The following is a 25,188-nucleotide window of genomic DNA, read 5'->3' on the forward strand; positions in this document are numbered from 1 at the left end:
TACTGAAAATCATGTATGAATAGCATCGCATAACAGACAATTTTCCACAAATATTAAAATAAAAATCATAAAACTTGCCTTTAATCTTATACTTTTTTATTTCAATACTCGCGGAAAGGTGTCTATATAACGATGTTTACTAAATAATTGTTTTTAAAAAATATTTTTCGATAAGGAGAGCATTATAAATATCCCTTCTCCCTGCAGGCACATAAAGTATTTTATACGTAAGAGGGAATTACGACCGTAGTGATTTACCTTAACCATAGAAAATCTTCGCTTGAAAAACGCAAATGTGTTTATATGCAAACAAAGTGCTTACACACATAAAAATGTTAGTGGCATATCTGGCATATGTAGTACCTTGTACAGTTCTACAATATCATTTCACATTATAATACTATTCATATTTGATAGTTTATCATTAATGCTGGAATGCATAAGAAAGTACAACATGTTATAAAAAACAAAAACGACCAATTCCATGAAAACATAGCTAAAGAATTATACAAACAACCACCATTAGTTAATATTACGTGACCCATGACACCCTTTTTTTAAATTTCCCAGGCCTTTTCCGCCCCGGGTCCAATAAAACAGGAATTTACCCTTTAAATTTTGATTTCGTGACCACCGGCTACTGTCTATAATAACTAGCGGCTACGCCCCTAGAGGCCTCTAGTGACCTTTAAATGTTTTTTTTTTATTTTAAATATATAATTTGAGAAATAACTTGTCTATGTTATCAATTGTTAAATTCATGCGTCTACGCAGCGCGACTACGTAGCGCGACTATGCTAGCGACACTATGCAGCGGAAATATTTAATATTTTTGATTTTATTGTGATTTCTCTTGGGAGGGTGGTGGTACCCTCCCCCAAAATAGTTATAAACCTTCCCGGGACATATGATAATCTACCCTGTTAAGGAGAACCCGATCGGTTCAGCGGTTAGCGAGATCCTTCGGTACAGACACACAGATACACACACAGATACACAGACACACACACAGACAAACATCCTGTTACTTTAGTATAAGGATTATATTGTTATAATTTCAATATTAAAAATGCTTGCTCTATGATTGTCAAAGTTCGTCTTTATTAATGTTGTCATCCTTGTTTTCTTTTAATTCTTCAACTACATGTTATAATTATATTTAGAAATAAGGTATTAATTTGTAAAAAAAAATATCATATGAAAATAGCAAATGTTGATAGGGAGAGTTTGCATTTTTTCATATTTCTTTAAATGTTTCTCATTTTATAATTTAGTGCTATGAACAAACACACATACAACACGTATGCTAACACATAAACAAGCATAAATATATACATGTATGGCGAAGCTTTCATGGTTAAACAAAATTTGTAACGTCCATAGAACAAGGATGTTCAAAGGTCGCGCATCAACTATAAGAAGCTAACTTTGAGTTTTTGTGTTTTTTTTTGGTGTCAAAAATTACCTGGCGATACCATAAAACATCTAATCTTTGTCCGTTTGTCCGTACATAACGCTGTGGTGGAGATGATAAATCTATACATAAATGAAATGTGATTAACTCTGATACCGTTAAAGACAGATGTCTAAAATGAATATTCCGATTACCTGTAACAAACCTTTCATTTTCTTCTCTTGTTTGGTCGCATTTTCTTGTTATTACTAATACCCCCGCTTCTTATGAATTGTGTCATTATTGTATTAAGATCACTAATATAAATGTACATTGAAGGAAAGTACTAAAAATCATACTTTATTGTTTGCATTTAAGGTGCAGTTACATGAAAGATAGATATGGTTATTTTTAGATTGGTATATCTACATACTTTTATTATAATAATAAAAAAGCATAATTAGCAGGCTTTATTAATGACGCAAGTCTTCTTAATTTGGATTAAAAGCATTATTTTTTTACTCGATAATGTACACAAAAGTCTTTGTTAAATTATATTTTGTAGGATTGATTTCAGTAATGTCTATGATATATACAGGGTGTCCCTCGTAAACTGTTTTTTTTGAAACGCTTATTACTCCCTTAATATTTCAACTATCTTAGTAAAATAAAAAAGTATTTGGCAGCCTACTACTGACCATTTAATGATATAGTGATGAAAAATCCGCAAAGTTAACAGAAAAAAATCTACAAGCTAACATGCTGATTTTAGTGATTATAAGACTAATCCACAAGAAAAATATGCCTTAGTTAACTTTTAAAACAGCTGGTGGTCAAATGGTGGATCACAAAGACTTACTCCAGACATTATAAGAACTGGCTTTGTAGTCTAATTAAAATATCTGGTATATTTCAGGTTCTTGTGTGCATTTGAAGCGAGCTCACATGAAAAATTAACAAAGAAGATCAATAATATGCCTATTTTACATATTGTTTACTTATATTACACTTTGGATTCTTTAATATTGAGAATTTCTGGTATTTTATGTCAAGTCTGTTCTATTTTTGTGCTTAGAAAGTCTGAGCGACCAGCTGTTTGTACCCTAACTAATCTTAAATTTCACAAAGCAAATATTTTCTTGTGGGTTAGTTCAATAAAATGAACCTCTTATGCAATACCTCGTAGATTTTTTCCTGTTTATTTTGTGGATTTTTATCATTACTCCATAAAATGGTCAGTAGTAGGCTGCCAAATACTTTTTATTTTACTAAGATAGTTCAAATATTAATATAAGCGTTTCAAAAAAAAACCAGTTTATGAGGGACACCCTGTTTATATATATCTGAAAGCTAAAAAATATAGAGGAGTACAACTATCTTCTGATTATAGGTATACATATTTCCATAATTAGTTTGAATTTATACCAAATATTTTTTTTGTAGATGTGTAATTCATGTTTTAATGGCAGTTTCCCCTCATATTACAAGTTGACCACGAACGAAAGTATTTTTAATGTTTATTTTAGGTTAGGTAAGGTTTAGTTAAGATTTGAATGAAAGCACCGTTTAAGTTTATAATCATCAATGACATAAAATAAAATATCATTACATGATATCCTCTTTGAAAGTGGATAAAAAAACGTAGGTATGTTTAGAATAATTCTTCTTTTATACTTAGAGAACATGAATTTTAATTTGAATAAAATTTGTATTTAAATTCCTTTGGTCGTGATTTGCATACAGAAACTATTTTATATATTCAAATACAGTTGAAGATTAATAAGAAATGTATTGTTTATTGTTTGACCATAAATTTGTAAAATATTACTTAGCTTCATGTATGAATATTGCTTAGTATGCAATGTAGGTTCTTATTGAATTCATGGCTCGGCACCCGCCCTTATAAGTGTAAATCTTCTTCAGCTGTTTAATGACCAAAAAGATTTGGCCTAGGATTGTTTTATATTGATTCGTAATCAGGTTGCATTTTTCTGAAAACAGTAAAAGTGTCTGACTATGACGTCAGAAAAAATCAACAATTCACCAATGAGAGGCCGCTATATATTTTACCATTGTGAATACTGGCTTCTCATTGGTTAATTGTTATTTTTTTCTGACGTCATAGTCAGACACTTTTACTGTTTTCCATTTTTCTGTCCGAGGTTGTATAAAGAAACACAAAAATGAGTGGCTCTACTACGGCTATATAGAGTGCTTTACAAATTGTATAGAAAGTTTTAGTTGTAGCTTGCTTTAAAACTTCAGCAGCGGCCGAGCCCTGATTGAAACATTGTATGCAAATTTTTACATATCCCACTTAAATATCCAAAATAAAATTTAAGAGTTTAGAAGCATTTATTAAGAATTCCTAAAGACAAAAAAGCAACCATGGGGGATTTTTACAGAAGAGTTTTTTAGTAGGAATTTGTAATATTTTTTTTGTACTCTAAGCTGGAACCTAGTAATAGTGTCTAACTTTTTATCTTTGTGACGTAACAAAAATCCATCTCTTTTTTAGGGGTTTCCTTTCCCACCTCCCCTCTCATCCTTCGATTTTTGTTACGTCACAAAGATAAAAAGTTAGACACTATTACTAGGTTCTCTAAGCTGTGAGTGTGTTTTGCCATGTTTTGCTAAGATTTTCTAAGATTAAAAAAACTTTGTACCGTGGATTCACTATTTAAATCAATTTTTACTTACGTCTATGAAACGCAAACTTGTATTTTTTTATAACCCGAACATTAAAAAGTCTTTTGTTGCAGAGTTTTAATTACTTTTATGTGCTTGATAAGATATAAATTTATCCCGCCATCTTCTTAAGAAACGCTTCGGGTTTCCATTTCAATTTCACGGTGCGTTATGATTGTTTGATTTAGGTGCCAGAAAAATATATAAAATAAACATATGTTCATTTCTTTAAGTTTAAATTGATTTAAACATTATTATTATGAACAAGAATCGACTGCCACAAACACAGCCACCTTATTTCTCGAGAATTGGCAGACAGGCACCCTGACATGCTGATCAAAATCTCAAAATCATAAAAAATCCACAGTTTTAAGTAGTAACAGTATTTTTGTACAGTCTGAAGCTGCAGTCACTAAAATAAAAGCAAAAATCAATAAAATGTGTATTTTTCCTTCCCAGTAGGACTGCTACACTTCAACAAATAATGATACACTTTGAAATATTTGTATCTGCTTGAGAGTAACATAGTTTTAGACTATTTTATTTATAGATTTAGGTCTTATGATGGTGTTAAGCTATTTTTCTGCATTTTACTATCTCTTCGAACAGAGATTCCCTTGATGGTAGAGTAGCAGCAGCTAGTAAATTAATAAAGAAAGCTTTTCTTTGTAAGTATGTACATCTATGAATAAGATGGAATTGCAAAATAAGATGTAATTAAGTTGTTATCTTTACATAGATCAAATACCTTGTGCGCATCCATCCAGAAATCCTTCCAATGTACATCTTTATTATAGAGTGTGTATTCACTTCCGTTCAATATTACATCCGCATAGTGTTCCATATTCGCAACAAGGATGACAACTTCCAATAAGTACCAACAAAGGATGACAACTTCCAATAAGTACCAACAAAGCTTAAAAATAATGAACGACCAAATATACAAACGGATAGATAAAAAATGTTGACAAAAGTTTTTGTTGTATGTATTTTCTGTGCTTTAAACCATTATAGATAGATCAATATACTAATTGAGTCAAAGAATATGTGCGAATTGACTACTAAGACCATCATACAAAATTGCATTCGTCTATCTAAAATAGCAGCTAAGTGAACCAATTATTTTCCCTGATAATTATAGAATTACGCACTTATAGATAAAGTGAATTAAATTGTTGCTTATTTGTCATAGAATTCCTAACAACCAGCCGTCTGTCTTACCCCAGAAGTTCAACTTTTACCCCAAAACGTTTCAGACGAACAGTTGACCATACAGACGAACTTTTGGTATTTAAGAGCTTAGTAGTAGTTGGAAAAGACATGTAACCAATGGTAATAAATAAAGGAGCCTTTTTTGCTATTGTGTTGATATAAGTTTCTAATGATTGATTCAGTATGTCAGTTCATGTAAGTTTATATCATGTCATTTTTTTATATTATTACTTTTTCTATATTGTTTTTCTTTATGCCTAACCACAGCAGGAAGCCTAACCCTTCAGGGCTACCGTTTATCAAATATAATCTAACCTTTATTATAGAAATTTTCAAAGTATAATTATATAACATGTAACTTATATTTATGAAAAACAACTATATAAAATGTAAAGAAATGAAATGATACTGCACCGTGGAATTGAATACACATTTTTTATTATATTCAAAGTCTTGCTTCAGGGCTTCTAAGGAATCTAATCCAAACCAAACAAATTAATATATTTTTCTATAGCAAAACTATTCTACAAGCTAATGTGTTGTTACAGCTATTGATTAACTGTACACTCTATTAACGCATAGTCCGTAAAAGAAAAATCTAAAAATTCTAAAATGCAAAATGACTTTAAAACTAGTCAAGGAATAGAAATGTAATGGAAATGCTGTTAATAAACAAATTTATAGTCATTCTACTCTTGCTTCTATTGAATACGATCTTCATGGTAATTCATTCGTTTTCTAAAGTAAAAATTTATATTCATTTTTTATCATGCTACAAAATATTCATAATTAATTCGGTTTGTTAAACCAAACAAATTATTATTAGGTAGGAAGAAAGCGTAAGCTTGTATTTATGGAAATATTTTTTTACAGCTGTTTAATTTTCCATTCCCATATAAACGACCCCTTAAATAGTGGATGTAAATATTCATTTATTTCCCGGGTATGATCATTTATATCCCGGGTATCATTTTTAGAAGATTTTTAATTTTTTTTGGAAGATTTTAGAATTTTTATTAATTACTAAAAGAAAGAAAAATTATACCAGGGAAATAAATGAAATTTAAAAACCAAAATTAAACCACATTTTACTAGCATAAAAATGAGTTTTTGTTTAAATGAGAATGATATTCCTGTCCAGTTTTTTGTTTAGGAATGAATATTTCTTACCCGAGGGAATAAATGATGGACCCCATTCCCATATAAACAACCCCTTAAATAGTGGATGTAAATATTCATTTATTTCCCCGGTATGATCATTTATATCCCTGGTATCAATTTTAGAAGATTTTAAATTTTTTTTGGAAGATTTTAGAATTTTTATAAATTACTAAAAGAAAGAAAAATAATATCAGGGAAATAAATGAAATTTATAAACCAAAATTAAACCACATTTTAGCATAAAAATGAGTTTTTGTTTAAATGAGAATGATATTCCTATCCAGTTGTTTGTTTAGGAATGAATACCCCATTCTTGAACCGACTCTATTATTGTCAAAGAGGCTGCTAAAAAATACGATTTCTACTATATGATGCAATTTTAAAGGTTAATGGCAGAAAAATTTGACTTCTAATTGAAAAAATCAGTTGTATAGTTTCTATTTTTGTTTCAGGCTGAGAGTCTTCAGCGAGGCCTTAAACCCGAGCCCGGTGCTGGCAGCCAGCAGAATCAACCTGGACACCAGGGCATACAAGGACAACAGGAGACACTTACTAAAGAACTGCAAGAGCTTGAAAGAAAAATGAAAGAGCTTGAATTTGAACGAGAGGAGAGGTGCAGAAAGATTATGCACCGAAGAGTTCAACAAGTCAATACTCTACAAGAATTAGGTGAGCTACAGTTTATTACAGTTAGCTGTAGGTTGCACATTTGTCAAAGATATTACTTTTGTGCTAAGTTGAAAATGCTGCTTATAATTTTCTTAGTTCAGCTATGATTTATCAATTTTATGTCTGTACGTCCGTCCGAACATCTCATGATTGTTGTGATACGATCTTAGTAAAGTCTACATTTCGAGGCTGCGTTTTTTAGCAGTAAATTTCCGTTGTAACCAACAACTGAAAACATTAAAGAGAGGAGATATTGAAGTTTTTTGTCTTTTTTGGGGGCAATGATTAGTAGTAATGCCGACCTTTTTATCTACCTTTCAAATGTTATTTATTTTGCTTGTTGGCTAGACCTATTCCTGAATATATTAGCTTATTCTACAACTTTAATGCAGTTTTCTTTTGTAAAATTTTTCATATAATTACTTCCTTTTTTTTAAAGAAAAAAAGGCTGATTTTAATTCAGTATTTTAATATTCTATTGAAATAAAATATTAGACTTATTAAATTATTTTGCTTCAATTATTTCTTTATTTCCACCCAAATAGTATTTGATGCATAAATATCTAATTAAATATTTTGAAAATCTTAGATGTCTGGCTGTACAGGGATACAGGGTTAAGACTTTGAATTAGGAATTAATCTTCTGAATGAAAATTAATAAATTTTCATAGAAATTACTTAAATTTAAGGAAAAAAAATAATTTTATTAAAAGTATTTTTTTGTATTTTTGAGAATATCTATTGCTGACCAAATAAGGTTCTAGTGCAAATTTTGACTGGGCGAGTGCAAAATAGACCGCCAAGTAAGTTTAGTTAGCATTGGCGAGATTCAAGGGACACTACTGATCCCTGATTTATGATAAGACTATAGTTGCTGCTCATATAGCATCTGAAGTTATCTGAATGGCCTTGATAACATTCATGAAATTAAAAAAAAAAATTTGTTCTGAAAGCTCAAAGTTAATATAATGTCTTTCTACAGATATGTCAACAGAAGAATAATTTATATTCATCTTTTCTTTTGGTCAAAAAATATAACTAACTTGGATATCGTATTATAATATTTACAGCAAAATAGTGTTACTTTTAATTTAGATGATAGAGTTTCCATTTAATATTTGACACAAAATGAATGTTGATACAAAAGGACCCCAAAAAAAGATAAAAACTTGTTTTTAATGTCATACGGCCCATTTTTAATGCTCTACTAATAGATGAAAAAATAATGCTTGCAGCCAAACTAACATTAAAAAGCATATAACGTATCGGTCACAGAGCTTTTAGCATTAAGATTTTGGGGTAGAAAACGTAGATTAGGTTAATTTATTGTAATTTTGATGACCTCAGGCTTTTTGCTTGCTATTGTGCCAGATCAAGTTTTTTAAATTCTTCTATGAAATATCTAATAAGATTTTTTTTACAAAATGCTCATTAAATGTTCTTTTATGTAAGACACATGATTACGTTTTTCTGTAATAGATTAAGTTTCATCTGATTAAATCAAGCTTTATAAGAAAACTGCATATTACAATTGGTAATTTTAATAATGTTTTTCTGACAGGAAATTTATAATTTATTGAGTGACATTCAAGATGAGAAATAAAAAAAAACAGACTATTATGGCATTGTTTAAAAAGGTTGAGGTTTTTTTTATTGTATATTAAGTTTTTACAGATTATGGCAATCTAGGAAGTTTAATGAAAAAATATCTCCCCAAAATTAAGTGTGAAATGTTGACTTCTTCTTTGTTGGGGAAAGAGATGAAAGTGAAAAAGGTAAATAAATGAGTCTGAATAATAAGCCTGAATTCCGCATAAAATAATACTTCTAATAACATTTTTGAAGAGTTCATCATCAATTTGATCGAAATAACCTTCTACAATTTCAAGGGAAGATTTCTTCTTTGAAATTTATTTTATATTTCTGCAAATACATATGAATGTTCCCATGACTAAAATCTACTAATATCTCGATTTTTATCGTAGGCTTGATAATCTTCATATAGATGTTTTAAAATCTGTGATTCGATACTTATGGATGTTTTTATCCTTTATTTTGTTTAAAACATAAAACATTCTTGTACAAGCGACTAGGTTACTTTGTTTCCTTAAATGGTAAAATTTTAATGCCAAAGCTATGAATATTTTAAAAAAAATATTTACTTATTCATAAATCATAAGAATCATAATGATATTTTCCTTTTGGTCTTGAAATAATCCAACGATGATGATATATGAAAATGCAATTAAATAGTAATTTTTCCTATTATACTCATTTGTTAAAAAAATCATTAAAAAGCACAAGTCTGCTAAAAGTTAACTCCAAGATGTGTATATGCAAATAGTGTTATAAAATAACAAGGATGAAAACTCCCACAAAAAAGTAAGGTGCATTATTGACTGCCTACAGTGTGAGATAAAGTTTTAAAATGCGGATTTATATGTGTACGTCACAATGTTAACTGAATGACTTACCTATAGACAGACCAACGCACAAGTCATAATTTTGGTAGTTTTGCCTCAAAATTATAAAGAATAAGCAAAATCCAAATGTGCAAAAAAGCAATCTGAAGTTGACAACCCACGGACAGAAAAGCATTGCTGCCAAAAGTAGTAATGTACATATATAGAAAAGTGTGAGCTATAATGTTTATCTGCTAGTCTGTAGTGTATAGTGTAATATATTCAAATTATACGCTATTAGCACAGCCATTTTTGTTAATTTAACCAACAATATTTCAATACACAGTCAATTTTATAATACCCCACCAAAGATTTTAGCCCCTCTGGCCTCCCAACTCCAACAGAAATATAAAAACATGATTTCAAAATGAAACAGTAAAATCGGGTGGTGATTAATCTATTTTTACAATTTATATTCATTTGGCCGGACCAAGAACCCCACAACACAACAACTGTATTGGCCTTAAGCAGCTAAACAGATGGAGGCTTGAATTTTCAAGTTCTGAAAATTCAACGGAACAGCTCAACTTTATAGAAACAGTCTTTTCATGATTTTCCACACGCTGCAAGCTTACTGTTCAATATCAAGTTTTATTTTTAGTTCTGTTTAATAATGTAACACCGTTCAGCTGCTTAGCCGCTTATAAATAAATATTTCAAAACAGGGGTTTATTTTTGGGTTGGATCGGAATATGAACAAAAAAGTATGTACATGATATAAAGAATAAATGGTTGGAGAAGCAAGCGGTAAGGCTCGCATAGGATAAATTGCCACTCACACACACACACACGCAATTATGCCACCTTCACCATTATCTTTATTATCCACAAAAAAAGCGAAAACTATTATTTAGAGACAAAATGACTTTTGAATGATTTTGCAAAAATACGTTTAGAACTGCTGAATATATAGAAAAGGTCTATCGATTTTAAACTTTTCATGATAATTTATTGTAAAAATTTGATTCTTCAAATGCAATGCATGTTTTTAATTGAAAGGTCCTTGAAATATGAAAAGACTAGAATCTACGCACCCAGAGGCCTCCAGGGGCACTTAAGTTGATTTCGAACCCAATTATTTATTTTAGATTTAAAAAGAAAAAGTAAAAAAAATCGGGTTGGGGGAAAATTTTAAGAAAATTGAAACACCTGCTTTCCATTATCTCAAAACGACATTATGACAAATCTCTGTGTACGCGCCTAAAAGAAGGGCCTCTTTTCAATACATAAGTACATTAATTGAAATTAAATTAAATACAAATTCATATCACTCCAATCTTTTTCAATTTTTTCCCATCATTACAGCTACTGTCAACAAAATAATTTGCTCTTAAATTTCATTATAGACAAGGAGAATTATGTCCATAAGTGGTGAATTATTATAATGTTTTTTCAAGAATGTAAAAAAGAACTACAAACACAAAATGTTAAAATAACTGATATTTAAGAAATGTGTTTATTTCTGCGTTTATAACTGTGTGTCTATATATATATAAGTGTGTGAATGTTTGGGATATAGCCAGAATGTCTAGAGAGAAACGTACTTTGTTAACTACGAAGATATATGTGACGTACATACGGACATACCCAAGCTATATAATGTAGCTGTCCCAGAAGTTAATAGATCTAAATTGATATTTAATGTATATATTGTTGACCCTGAAGTTATTTGTTGTTAGTAGCATAGCTACTTAATAAGTGATCTTATGTCTGTTGGTAATCATGCTCGCCATTTAATTCTATAAATTATTAAATATACCTTCAACTCCTTAAAATAAATGAAACCTCTCTCTCACTTTCTCTCTCTCTCTCTCTCTCTCTCTCTTTCTCTCTCTCTCTCTTTCTCTCTCTCTTTCTCTCTCTCTCTCTCTCTCTCTCTCTCTTTCTCTCTCTTTCTCTCTCCCTCTTAAGATTGTATATCTTATCGCTTGGGAAATCTTCACAACTAATGGAAGATTTTGTCCTTGCTATGCTGAAACAATTAATGAAAATTGAAAGTCTCAAGTTAAAATTAGAGGGTAAAGTAATTGTATTTTATCGTAATTCAATGTTATACAATTATGGTCTTTTAACATCCATATATCTACAAAAATTAATCTGTTGGTTTATGATATCCTTCGCATTAACAGTTGAACGGAGGGCAGGCAGGCAGGCAGACATATATTATTTCAAAATTACAGATAAGTTATATTATATGATTGTTAACTAAAAAACTAAACATGTTTTTAGTAAGGGTGACGCATTCTTGCTACTCTAAATAATAATGACTTTGCTAGAAGCCGTTTACGAGATATTACTGAACTGGCATACATCCAACTACCACATTTTGAAGGATAACAACATATTATTTTTGTTCATGACAACAATTTTTTAAAACAGGTTTGTTTTCATTTCTATGCGCTATAAACATTAAGCATGGTTGGCAATTGATAAAATAAAGAAACATAAAAACTGTTTATACTTTTTTAATACCACGTAAGGGCGTAATATGTATATTGTATTTTAAGGATCTTTATATTGTTATATAGTTTATTCGTTATTCAGGATTTTATTTTAATCTCCTAAAAAACGTATTAACATCTTATGTTCTTCTTTATAGGGAAGATTCTTATTTATTTTGGGATAGCTTCCAACTATTTGGGGGAGATTCGACGGAGAAAATGGTAAACCATTTCAAATAAAGGACTCCTTTTAAATATTCTGTTTTATATGTTTTAACAAAAATTAGGAAAATTCAACCGTACGTTATTTGGTTATTTGGTTAGGCCTGTTAAGATTATTTTAAAACTTTACACTATATAGGATTTCTTTTACAGTTGGAAATAATGCTAAAAATATTTGTTTGTACTATTGTGTGGTTTATTAAGCTCATATTTTCTGTGTGTTGTCATACTTTTCAATATAATTAAAATAATTTTAGGTAAGTTCCTCCTTACTACGCCTTTGCAACAAGGACAGGGATGTGCACCCAAGAAAAAAATACCCCCATAAAAATATAAAGATTATAATATAGACAGAATTAATTGCTATTCTGCTTTTTATCAATAAGCGGCATGCTATAGTTTTTAAAAAGAAGAAAACAAAGAATTTAGTCCATACATAGCAGGAAACTGTTACATGAGTAATGATATGATATAGTGTGTATGGGTATTTTTGTGTAAGTATATGTGCTTAAAACAACATTACATACGTACAGGCAGACATAAAGAGTTGCTGCGATACAACTAATACAATATATAAAAGGACCTGTAACCTTATAATTTAGGGCCAAATAGTTTTTCTTAATCTACATACCTCTCCGTTGTTGTGAACTGTTGCATCTGAGAATTATCATGTTTACAATGGATCGTGCCCTTTTTATTTCATCATATCCTAACTGCATTGTTTTACATGTAAATAAACATTATATTATATTCACCTATAACAAGTTGGGCCCAACAAACAAAATTAATACAGTTGGGAGTACGAAACTAGGTCTTACTGCGAAGATCACAAATTGGAACAAGAAAGCAAGTCTTTCCGCTTAAAAATCAACTTAAACTTACAGTTGGGAATAAGAAACTAAGTCTTACTACGGTGATAATCTAATTTTACAAATGGAATTAAGTAAGCCAGGAATAAGGGCTGATAAAAAGGTCGTCGATTTTACAAAGTGTTGGCCCCCCCCCCAACGACAGCTTAAAATCAAGTATAGGTCGTGATTTTTTCCGAATTAATTTCGTTGTTTGTATAAGCTTCAAGAATCAAGATAGCAATTATTTTCCCTCAAAAAATAACTTAAACTTACAGTTGTGACAAAGAGAAAAAGTCTAACCACGAAGAAAAAATGTAAGCTACCAAATGGAGACAATAATTTAATTTTTTCTATTAGACTTAGAATTAAATTTACAGTTGGGACCAAGAGACTGAGGTTTACCACGATACAATTTTTAAGGTATAAGAAACTAAGTCTGAAAATATGTCAAAATTATGTAAGCTTACAATTGTCGTTTTTATTACAACTTTTTTTGTTTTTATCCGACGTTTGTCTATGCTTCGTTGGAATTTATGCGTCGTATGTAAGTCGAAACCTGCTGTTTTAACTGTGAATTAATTTAAAGAACACATTTCATATGAGAATTAAAACCATCCCAAATATAATCAATAGTTAGGAAAATGAATGAGAATTTATTAAATATCCTGATTAAAAGTCTGATTACAAGGTTAATGAAGCTGAAACCACTTAGTTTTTTTATATTCTTTCTTCCCCTTCCTCTTTCTTGAGGGCATTTATGTTTGAACAGGTCCCTACCACACAAACATACAAACCACTTATCAATTAATTATATAATGTCTACAAGGAAAATGATGTCTACATGAAGCCCAGCAACAAATCAATAAACTGTTATACAGTAAAAGATAGGTAAGGCTCTAAGCATCAAATAGGCAATTGACAATTATTGAGAAATACGGATTAATTTAGTGAGAATTTAGAAGTGCAGTCTAATTATAGCAAATCTTTGAATTGAATTGGTTTGTCGGAGATAACTTTATTATTGTGCATTACAAGCGGCTACGCCCCTAGAGACCTCTATTAGAACCTTTTGAAGGTGTTGGGGCAGCTTTGGAAAAAAAGTAAACAAAAATTTAGTTGGGGGATACTTTTCTCAAGGATGATTTCTCTTTGGAGGGTGGATTTACCCTCCCCCAAAATAATAATGAACCTTTCCTTGACCTATAATAATCTTTACTGTAGAGGAGATCCATGCCAGACTAGCGGTTGCGAGATCTATACTTTTATATCTGTACTAACGAAATTATAAAATTTAAACAAAATAATCATAGTTTTTGACATTGTATAAAGGCCCACATGTACTCACCACACACCTTCCTTAATTGTCTGCTTTATTTATGGACCCTTTATCGCTTGCTCAGAATAACACTGACTCCTATATATAACATACACAAGGATGACAACATCCATTAGAGCTACATTAAGTAGGGTAAACGTAAAATTATAAATATTAGGGTGGGGTGAAATTTATTTAAGGTTTATTTTGGTTAGGTTAGGTAACTCCACGCCGTGAAAATCTATAAGAATATAAGAATCAGCTATTAATTTTGTTATAACATGTATAGATTAACAAATAGAGCTATCCTGCTCGAACAGACCGACTCTAGATAAAGAAAAACTTTGCTTTTTAGTAATAGGTACTTAGGCAATTATTTGTCTATGCACATGTCATTTTGCTTACACAGCTAGAATGCTTAGTAGTGCAGCCACTCTGTTTACAGATTTTCAATAGTTCTTTTATTGCCCCTTAAGGCACCTAAAAATGACTCATATACATATATTTGAAGCATTTTAAATTCCTTAAATAAATTGCCTAATACAGTAATACAACTTGGTTTTGATGAGACAGACTTTGGTATTTTGGAATTGGTAGAGGGATTTACTTGATATGAGTAATAAGTTAACTATCTAAAGAATAATGAATAAAAAATGTGAATAAGTCGTATTCTAGGTACAAAAACGTTTCCTTTTTTGCCAGGTATCTCTTTGGTATATTTAACTTTTTTAAGATAATAGTTTTCACCCAATAGCTCCAGTAGTTTTACTTGCCTCTCTCCTTGAAAATAAGAGACTAATCAATCATTAAATACATTTGCTGTTTAAATGGATATAGAATATACGTAGATAATATGACGAAGTTAAAATTGTCGTCAATTTAGTTTGCTAACATGGACAACATTTATTGGTCCGTTCGTTTATTCAGAAAGATGGTAGGGGATATGATAAAGGGGGTAGATGAGGGATCGTTGTTTTGGAGCTAGTTACCCCCCCCCCCCCCTTTAATAGAGTACATGATAATCTGGTGCACGATCCAAGTAATAATAAATCCATTGCTGCATATTTAACAAATCAAACACAAATAAAATTGTAAATTGAATTAATGTTTTAAAGGTCTGCTTTCCCCCTTTTCACATCTTTAAAGAATTTGCACACTCTTGCAAAACCCTGTGCACGTAACTGATATATATATTATGTACGAGGAAAGATACATGTCTGTCTTTTGTCCCTTATGATCTCGAAAACAACCACACCGAAAGGGGTCTGGGATAGTTTTATACTATTTTAATGAAGGTCTAGTTCAAGTATGAATTGCCATTCTAAATATTTTTTAAAAATTAACTGATGAGCTAATTTCGTTAATTTTGTCTAAATTTCTTTAAAATATATTTATAAATTGTTGTATAAACTGTGGGTGCTTACAGGGAGAGAGGGGACAATGGGCTATATATTACACTAGCCCCCAAAGTTTTATATTACAGTTTTCTTATTGGTTGGCTAGCAACATTGGGGACTAAAGTAAATTTCGATTGGTTGGTTTATTAACTTGAGTTTTTAAACGTTTCAACTAATTTTAATCTACAGAAGATGTAATTCTGAATATCATCATTTAGGATGTACATCAATTTATCGGCCATTGTCTTATCCCTTTAGATCCCAGGGGTGCTTATCCGTACTGCTACTATAGCTAGGCGGTATTGTTTACTCACTCACTCACCATCTCACTGACCAATCATAATTACATTCTTATACCAAATATTCTAATTGTAAATACTGCCGCCATTGTGAGATACTTGGTATTTGTTCTTGTAATTTAGTGCATATTTTGAATAATGTAACCTTGAAACATTGAAAATTTTCTGGTCGACTGGTTTTCTACAATACTAACATACCAACAGTTTTTCCTTCCCACGTCCCTTCATCTAGTCTACCCTTCTATTTTATTAAGATTCTCTACAATAAACATATACTTGTTTCAGACAAAATATAGGCTTTCACTGTTGTTGTTTAAATCTATAATGCTTATGTCTACAGTCTAAGATCTCGGAAATGGCTGCTCTTATTAGATTTTGCTCTTCTGGGAATCTTTAAATTTATGTCTTGCGGTTGTTTTAGTCTATTTTCTTTGCACTTTTAACTGCTCCCCTAAAGACTAGGGGCGAAGCAGCTAGTAAATTGAATAAAACATTAAGTTATTTTTGCAAGGAAATGCATACTAATAGAAGTTAAGCAAAGGATGCAAAGTTTAGACTGTGTTCTTACTTTAGAAACTGTGTAGACATTGTATTCTTTGAACTGTCTAAATGAACCACTCTATTATAAAGAAGCTGCGTTACTAAGAGTATATAATATACAGTGTGTTTTTTTTATGAGAACTTTTTTGAAAGCAATTTTACCCCACTTATAGTTAGCAGAATTTAATGATTAATGGCTTATTTTCTTCGTTTTTTTAAGGCAATTAATAAAACACCAAAAAAATATTTCAGTTTTCATTTAAAAAGTACAGTAAAATCTAAAATTCAAAACTTAGGTGTCAACATCTAAAAATGGTTTTAGCGCATTTTCCTTATGCCTAAACCTTCTACCCTTTGCAAGAAAAAAAATGTAGTCGACTTTGGAGGGCCAGTACTCCCTCCCTGGTTGAGATATGAACTTCAAACTTTGATATGTGTTAGTACATGTCCCTAATAGTATCTGTATACATTTTTAGCTCTATATCTCAACTTTGAAGTGTTTAGCAGCCATTCTTGCAAAAGGTTGAATATTTGAGCATAAGAAAAACGCGCTGAAACCATTTTTAGATGTTGACACCTAAGTTTTGAATTTTAGATTTTACTGTACTTTTTATTTAAAAACTGAAATATTTTTTGGTGTTTTATTAATTGCCTTAAAAAACGAAGAAAATAAGCCATTGATCATTAAATTTTGATAACTTTAAGTGGGGTAAAATTGCTTTCAAAAAAGTTCTCATAAAAAACACACACTGTATATATACATGCCTCATAAAGGTGACACAATAAAAATGTTTAAAATTGACTTTGATATGATATTATATGACACGACATTACAGTTATATTTTTATAATATTCCATTTCTTTATATACATACAACTTCAGTTTAGCTATTGAATTTGAATGAAAAGAATTTTGAAAGACGTATGATTATTGAGAATCAAGGCCTAGTTCAGAGCCTTGACCAGTATACAGTAGGAGTAGTTTAGTCCCAGTTAACCCACTAATAACATAATCTAGTAATTCAAGTCTCATTCAAAAAATTTGAATCTTAATCTTAATTAATATAATGTAAAATTGAAGAAGATTCATTGTTAAGAAATTAAACTGATTTTAACTATGGAATGTGTGAATTAATTATGAAATCTTTCATTCCCCCCAAAGAAAAAAATCAAAAAATCACTTTTTTAACTCCAGTGTATTTATCACTTCTTCCGCGTTGTAATTTGCCATTTTCTAGGCACTTCATGACATACAGACAGACACTATTTTTAATATAGCGCTATAACCACAACACCAAACTACTGAATTGATTTTGATCTCCGCCTTCGGGCAATTCATGATCATAATATTTTGTAAAATATTTCACGCTGAAATAGTTTTAGTTTTGCTTCAACAACAAAAAATTTAAAATTAATCCTTGACCATAAGTTTATTTTTTTGTTATATCGCAAAAAAATTATCTAATTTACCATCCCCCGGTATAATAAAATATTGATAATTTTTTTTTGGCTTCCTTTCAAATTTATGTAGATTAAATATGTTTTTATCGCTATGAATGTATGAATTTTAGTTTAAATATCTTTTTTTTTGTTACTATATTGTTTATTTTTTCTCTCGATATTGTATAAGCGTATCTCTAAGTAGAATATATAATGACACGATAATTTGTTAAAGAACTGTGACTAGCCACAGGGTATATACTGGCTCAATAATCTTGACATTTCGTTGACATTTGCTGCTTATTTGATTTTGGGGCATCATGATTCTTCAATCTTTTTTTTTTTTACATTTTTAACATAATCATATGATATGATGAATATAATACACCTTTTTTACCGTACTATTGTCATAAAATGTATGTATATATTTTCAGTTAGATAAAAATGTCATGCATTAAGACAGGGGACTGTTATTTTAATAATACGGTGAAAAGAACCCCTTTTTGAGTTGTCCTTTACTTGTCATTTTTAATTTGTTATTTTTTTACCACCACAAAAAAGTGGTACAATTTATGTATCCTGGTAACACTCATTTTTTTCATACAAGCACATTGATTTTTTCAGCAAATTTTTATAAATTTAATCCATTGAAGTCAGGGATTTTAAGGGATAAGACAAAAGACGACGATTTGATGAAAACTCTGAATTATGATAAATAATATTATTATTGAAAAAAGTTTGAAAACTGAAAGTTTATAAAACCTATTCACCATGTTTTCTAGACAACGAATGGGGGATTTTGTCTATTAAACTTTGAGAAGTATATGGAACATGAAAATAAATGAAAATATCTACCCATATCCCCATTTTTATCGGTCATTTGCTATGTGTAAGCGTATAAACCATGAGTTTTTATTAGTATCCTATTTAGAAGTTGATTTATGAAATATTTGTTTTATAATTGCAACATGGATTGTGTGTCTTCCTTGTTGTTATTTTATGCATGTCGTTCTGAAAGATTGGCTAGGCTAGTTGTTAAATGTAAGATATGTAATCTAAATGTGCAATATTATACACTTAAAAGGAGTTCTTTCATGAAGGGTATTTTCTTGAATAACTACACATATTTATGTAGACAATATTAGAAAAAAAAACATAATATATCATAATGCATTTTTTACCATAAAATGATATTTCATAGTTTTGTTAATTTAGCATTTTCTGCAATGCATGCTATTAATATTAAACTAAAAAATGCTTCCAATCTTTATAAAATTTAAACAAATTTACTTTAATTTTCTTCATCACATTATTTGCTGACGTACAACTTTTTTGTGAAGCTATTTTTTTCTTTTCTGTAAGATAGCCTTAATATACTGGATTAATTGAAAACAAGGATGACAACATCCATAAAAGCGAAGCACTTAAACGGAAGGACAAACGGACACTAACAATTAAATAGTGTCAGAACTGAATAATCAGAATATAAATGTATAAATGTCGAAGCAAAATTGTAAGTAAAATTGTTGAAAAACTGCTTAATACAGAATAATGTTTATGGACATACTTACATTTTTAGGACTTGATATTAGAGTTGCTTCGCTTATGATATTGTACTTTGTTGTCCCAGGAATCAGTATACCAAAAATCAGATAAATCGGATTATTAGATCACATAAAAATTTGTTGTTAAAAAAGTAAAAAAATCAACATGTTTAAAATGGACGTACGGACATTCTGGTAATGATTATAGAGTTGCTACGCTTTCTAAATCGTACCTAACTACTACAGAAATCACCATGCAAAATTTGAAATCGATAGGACAATTCTAACATGCCTAAATTAGCGAAAAAAGCTTTCCGTTACGGACTGACAGACGTACGGACGGACCGACCCTAATTATAGAAAAGCTTCGCTTTTAAAAATAGTAACAGATTATAGAGTAGCAACATAAGTGAAAGGCTTCTATTTAGCCATTATTTAGATTTATTAAAGAATATTGCATAATACGTGTATAATACGCGGATATTGGGAGAGATTCTAGCATAACCTGAGCTGAATCTTTAAATCATTTAAAAATTGCCACGCTGTGATTTGCTGAAATTTCGCGCACCCCGATCTAAATCACCACTAAAATGATTTAAAGATCCAGCTCTGATAAAATGTCTCCCAGCTGGCTAACATAATAATACCACCATCCCTTCTTTATGACTTTAACCCGTCCTGGCCACTATCTGAGGAATATATTGGCAACGACAAAATTACCCCTGTCACAATATCCACGTATTTTTTATTCATTTTAAGCAGGGATCGGCAGCCGCGCGTAAGCCGCGTGTAAGCCTCAGTTAAATCGTCATTTTATCACTATAAAATTCAGCTGGATGTATAAAATTGTTCTTTAGAAGTCAATCCTTCTTTCTAAAATTTCTTTTTCTGCTCACAAGCAGGTTTAAAACTGAGGCTAATGCGCGGCTGAGGCGCGGCTGCCGAACCCTGATTTTAAGAATAATGTCTGTGTGGAATCAGCTGCTAATTGCGGAAAATGATTTGCTGATAATGATAATTTATCTATCTAATTTATCTCATGAGAAAAAGAATTTGGCAAGGATCTATGGAAACAAAACTTTTGTAAGTCAAATATGTTTACTTGGACGGTATTGCATATTAAGGATGGAATAATACACTTCAAATTGTGTGCTTTAATGATCAAGGAATCATAAAAAAGATCCAATTTAAAAAAATCCAGTTTGCTGTAGTGTTTTTTTTAAATCCATTTTTTGTTGTTGAATATTTAGGATCTAAAAAAATATTATGTTTATGTTTTAGATTTTGAAACAAACTAATTGCTTCGCCTCTAGCAGCAAGGGGACGACGGTGTTTGTCAGAAAAATAGCTTAAAACCACACATATTAAGCTTCTTTGAAAAGTTCAACCAATTTTAACCTGTATAACAAATTACAAAATCACAGTCATTAATGTGAAAAATATCTACAACTTTAATTTCACATTTAGATTACAGAGGTAGAAATGTTTTATAGATATTAATAATATAAAATCACTTAATTTCACTTTGGACCGCAATTATCCCCACTAAGCCATTTAGATTTTTATTTCTATGCCCCTCGTGTTTCCAACTATGCCTAGATAAAGCATAATAAGAACGGTTTTTAAAACACAAAATAAGGTTCTGATGGCCCTTTGGAGAATAATGGATTTTGCCGATAAGTTTTTGTTGAGTGTATGAACTGAATATTATTTCTTGTTAGCATCTCTACATAGCTATCTTCTTATGTATCGTTCAAGTCATTAAAGTATACACTTTGTAGCAGCCGTAATCTTATCATCATTGATAATGTTTTTATCTTCCTCCTTTCCTTCTCTCTCTTCTCCCTCTCCTCCTCTCTCTCTCTATATATATTTATGAAAGCTCTCTTTCTTTGCAATTATAATACTCAGAATGTGACGAAACTTATTTTTTGTAGCTATATTTATTGGGGGTAAAAAGGAATGTATATCAATTTAATACATAATTTCTCCGCTAGACTGCATGGACTTTCTTAATGGGTTAAATAACTACATATATGGTGATCATATTTAAATCACCCAACAATAACTTTTTATGTTAAATGTTAAATTACAGAGCTTCGCTACTATTGGACACAATTGTCTGATTTCTTGACAACATTATCTTAGGTTGTTGATATTATGATATGCTTTGATATATATTTACCGACTTGGAGAAGATACATACTTTTTCATTAAACACACACACACACACACACACACACACACACACATATTATAGAAGTCGGGTTCTAGAGACTCTCATATTTGTACCAAATCATAGCAAATGGTTATGATATACTGAATTGAGTCATGTTAAAATCAGTCTATAGATTTTAAACTTTGAGTGTAGATTTCTGTAACAATAATGATTTTAAAAAAAAAATGCATATGTAATTTTTCAGTATGTTTGTATTTAAGCCCTTTTGTCATTGAATATTCCATTACAATTCTATTAACTTGATCTATAAAATTGTGAATCCTAGGACGATTTGGTACAATTTTAACAGCGTAACAAAACTAAAATTCTTTCATATTAAGTAAAAGCGTACTTTTATTTTTGCAATTTTATAAAAAATTAATATTGACAAATGTTTAGAAGTTTAAATATTTTATGTGTAATAATGTTTTTTTTTGCTGATTTGTTCCGCTTCTTTTGTATGGATATTGTTACCCTTGTTTATGAAGGAAGTGATCTACTAGAGGGCAGAGACATGACAAATAAGCCTGGTCATTTCATCAAATTATACAATTAACGGCTCTTTTATCTGAAATGTTTTTTTTCCATCGAATCATGCTTCAGTAAAGTATTTTTAAACGTTCTAATAATGTACTTTTAGTAGCGAAGCTGATATATTATTCACTTTGTCTGTCTGTCAGTTCGTAACACCAGGGGGTAAATGTGATTTTCTCATTGCTTATTAAGATAGACTACTGTTTTTGTGTGTTAAGATACCCCTTACAAAAATAAATCCAGTTTACAAGTTACTTTTTGCATCGGTAAATCGGTCATGCTAAAAACAAATATAAAAGTTTTGTGATTTTCTATTAACTATATCATATAATATCATTCTTTCTCTTTTTTATCTTCTCTATTTTTTTATTAACACTGAAAATTTGCTCTTAAACTCTGATTGTCCGTTTGTCCAAATGAATTTTTGGGTCTTCACAACTTAGGTCGTTCCCCGAGATATTATAGCACAAACATCCAACTACTTACCAAGGATTGATGGCTAATAATAGAAGATTTCTATGATTGTAAACCTAAAATGAATAAGCTTAATTTAACCGTTGTTCTAACATTCTGTGGTTGTCTCAGGCATGCAGGGACAGGACAATAGAAGTTAAATTAACCTTACTCATATCTCATAAGCAATAACATATTATGTATGTATAGCACGTGGTGAATATTAAGAGGGCACGGATGGTATATTTATTTGCATGATATTGACCTATCCCTCTTTCCCTTGTGTTGTTTAGATACAATGTTTCTGATCATGCAACCAGAAAAACATCTCATCAATTCAATTTTTATTTTCATAAAGCAATTTATAATTTTCATAAATAAACATTATGATTATCTTCTACGTACAACAGGGCTCGACATTCGCCCCTTTTGTTAGGCTCGGCTTCAGCAATTATTAAAATAGTTAAATTGGTGAATTCTAATATTCAATGTAAAGGGTGTGCATCCGTTTTTAAAACAATAATTGCGCGGCTTGTGTTAATGGTTGAAAAATAACACGCATACCATTAGAACCTCTCTAAGCTCTATTTTTTTGAATTATACAATTTTTGAGGAAGGTTGTTTTTTCAACTAATAACACAAAAAATGCTCTTATTTGCACACCCTTTTAGGTATTCAAGACAAACTATTCCTCAAAGTATTAAGTTGACGACAATACATGTCGTCTAGATGGCATATTTAATGTAAGAAGTCATAATAAACATGGCATATAATTATACATATTGTCGTTTTAATATCTAATTTGTCTTATTCTTGTGTTGAAATGATGCAATAAACTTTAAACTATATTTTCTGAAGGTTTTCTATTGAGAAAAGTAGTACTATTTGCAACTTTTTTTTTTGAAATTCCAGAATAAAATAACTCTCCCTAAAAAACTATGAATACTTTATTTCTATTCCATTAATATCTATGAATTTTAAGTGATGGGTTTACAGTTTGACAAAAACCTGATTTTAAAATAAAGGATCGGCCAATTTGTAGATAAGATTATTGGAGAGTAGCTAGAAAATTACAAAAAAATAAAATTCTGAAGAAATAGAAAATAAACTAATATTTTTTACAGGATTATATTTCGACTTTTCTAATGTTTATAATTTTGTGTAATGAATTTCTTTCTGTTTGCTCAAAGTAAACGATCTCTGAAACTGTTTAATAATATTATTTCAGGGTATGTTTTTATTGGTTGGCTGCTCTTAATCTTTTCAACGGAAAATAAAATGTGAAATGTAGGTAGATAGTTCCCATACTACATTTATGAAAAAAATGCAATACCTCGTCACCACAAACATAAATAATATTTAAAAATGTTAGGGTTTGCTTTTGATATTTTTGGTCTTTTTTTGCCTGTATTGTTTTTGCAGTTTTTCAAGAACATCGTTCTGCCAAGAATATTGTAGAGAGCTCCAATTAATCAACTTGAAATAGCTTAATCTTTAGATTAACTGATATCAATACGTTAAATTATAACCTAACAATATAGTTAAAGTCAATATTTAACTTTAAACGTTTTTTTTGGGGTATTGTCTGTTTAAAATAAGTACAAAGAATTGTAACAATAATAGATGATATAAAAATTGTTATTCTTATCTACCGAGATAGATATTAGTTTATAAGTTTGTGAATTCTGTAGATAGACACACCTATAGCTATATAAATAAAAACATAGCTTTACATAGCTTTCAAATTTAATTATTTATTACAGTTAGGGAGTTGAATCTATTTTTATAGAAGCAGAAATATAATCTATGATTATGGTTTGGACCCTCTAAAACGGTAATCTACCCTTCCACTTTCCCCTCTCTTGGTGAAGATATCTTCAACGCCGATACGATTTTTGAAATATAAGATTCCACTTTTGTCTCTCTTGTTAAAGATATCTTCACCAAGAGAGGCAAAAGTGGAATCTTAAATTTCAAAAATCATATCGGCGTTGAAGATATCTTCACCAAGAGAGGGGAAAGTGGAATCTTACATTTCAAAAATCGTATCGGCGTTGAAGATATCTTCACCAAGAGAGGGGAAAGTAGAATCTTACATTTCAAAAATCGTATCGGCGTTGAAGATATCTTCACCAAGAGAGGGGAAAGTGGAAAGGTAGATTACAGTTTTAGAGGGTCCAAACCATAATCATAGATTATATTTCTGCTTCTATAAAAATGGATTCAACTCCCTAACTGTATTAAGATTAAAAAGCAATATTTGTCAAAATAACATAATACAAAATCATAGCCTTGATTTTTATTAGTTTGATAATGAATTTGAATTTTTGCAATAAACTGATGCTTAATA

General features: G+C 30.3%; 1 protein-coding gene across 1 annotated transcript in view; it reads left to right on the forward strand.

The window, feature by feature from the left end:
- Window positions 1–25,188, forward strand: part of LOC145315847 (uncharacterized) — a 78,943-nt gene that overhangs the window by 43,942 nt on the left and 9,813 nt on the right. Inside the window, exon 4 of the mRNA XM_080155973.1 lies at window positions 6,907–7,123. Within this exon, the coding sequence (XP_080012099.1) occupies window positions 6,907–7,123 (217 nt within the window). The remainder of the gene's footprint in view (window positions 1–6,906; window positions 7,124–25,188) is intronic.

This window comes from Acartia tonsa, chromosome 4, assembly GCF_053477335.1.
Source record: "Acartia tonsa isolate MP-2025a chromosome 4, ASM5347733v1, whole genome shotgun sequence".
Lineage (NCBI taxonomy): Eukaryota > Metazoa > Arthropoda > Copepoda > Calanoida > Acartiidae > Acartia > Acartia tonsa.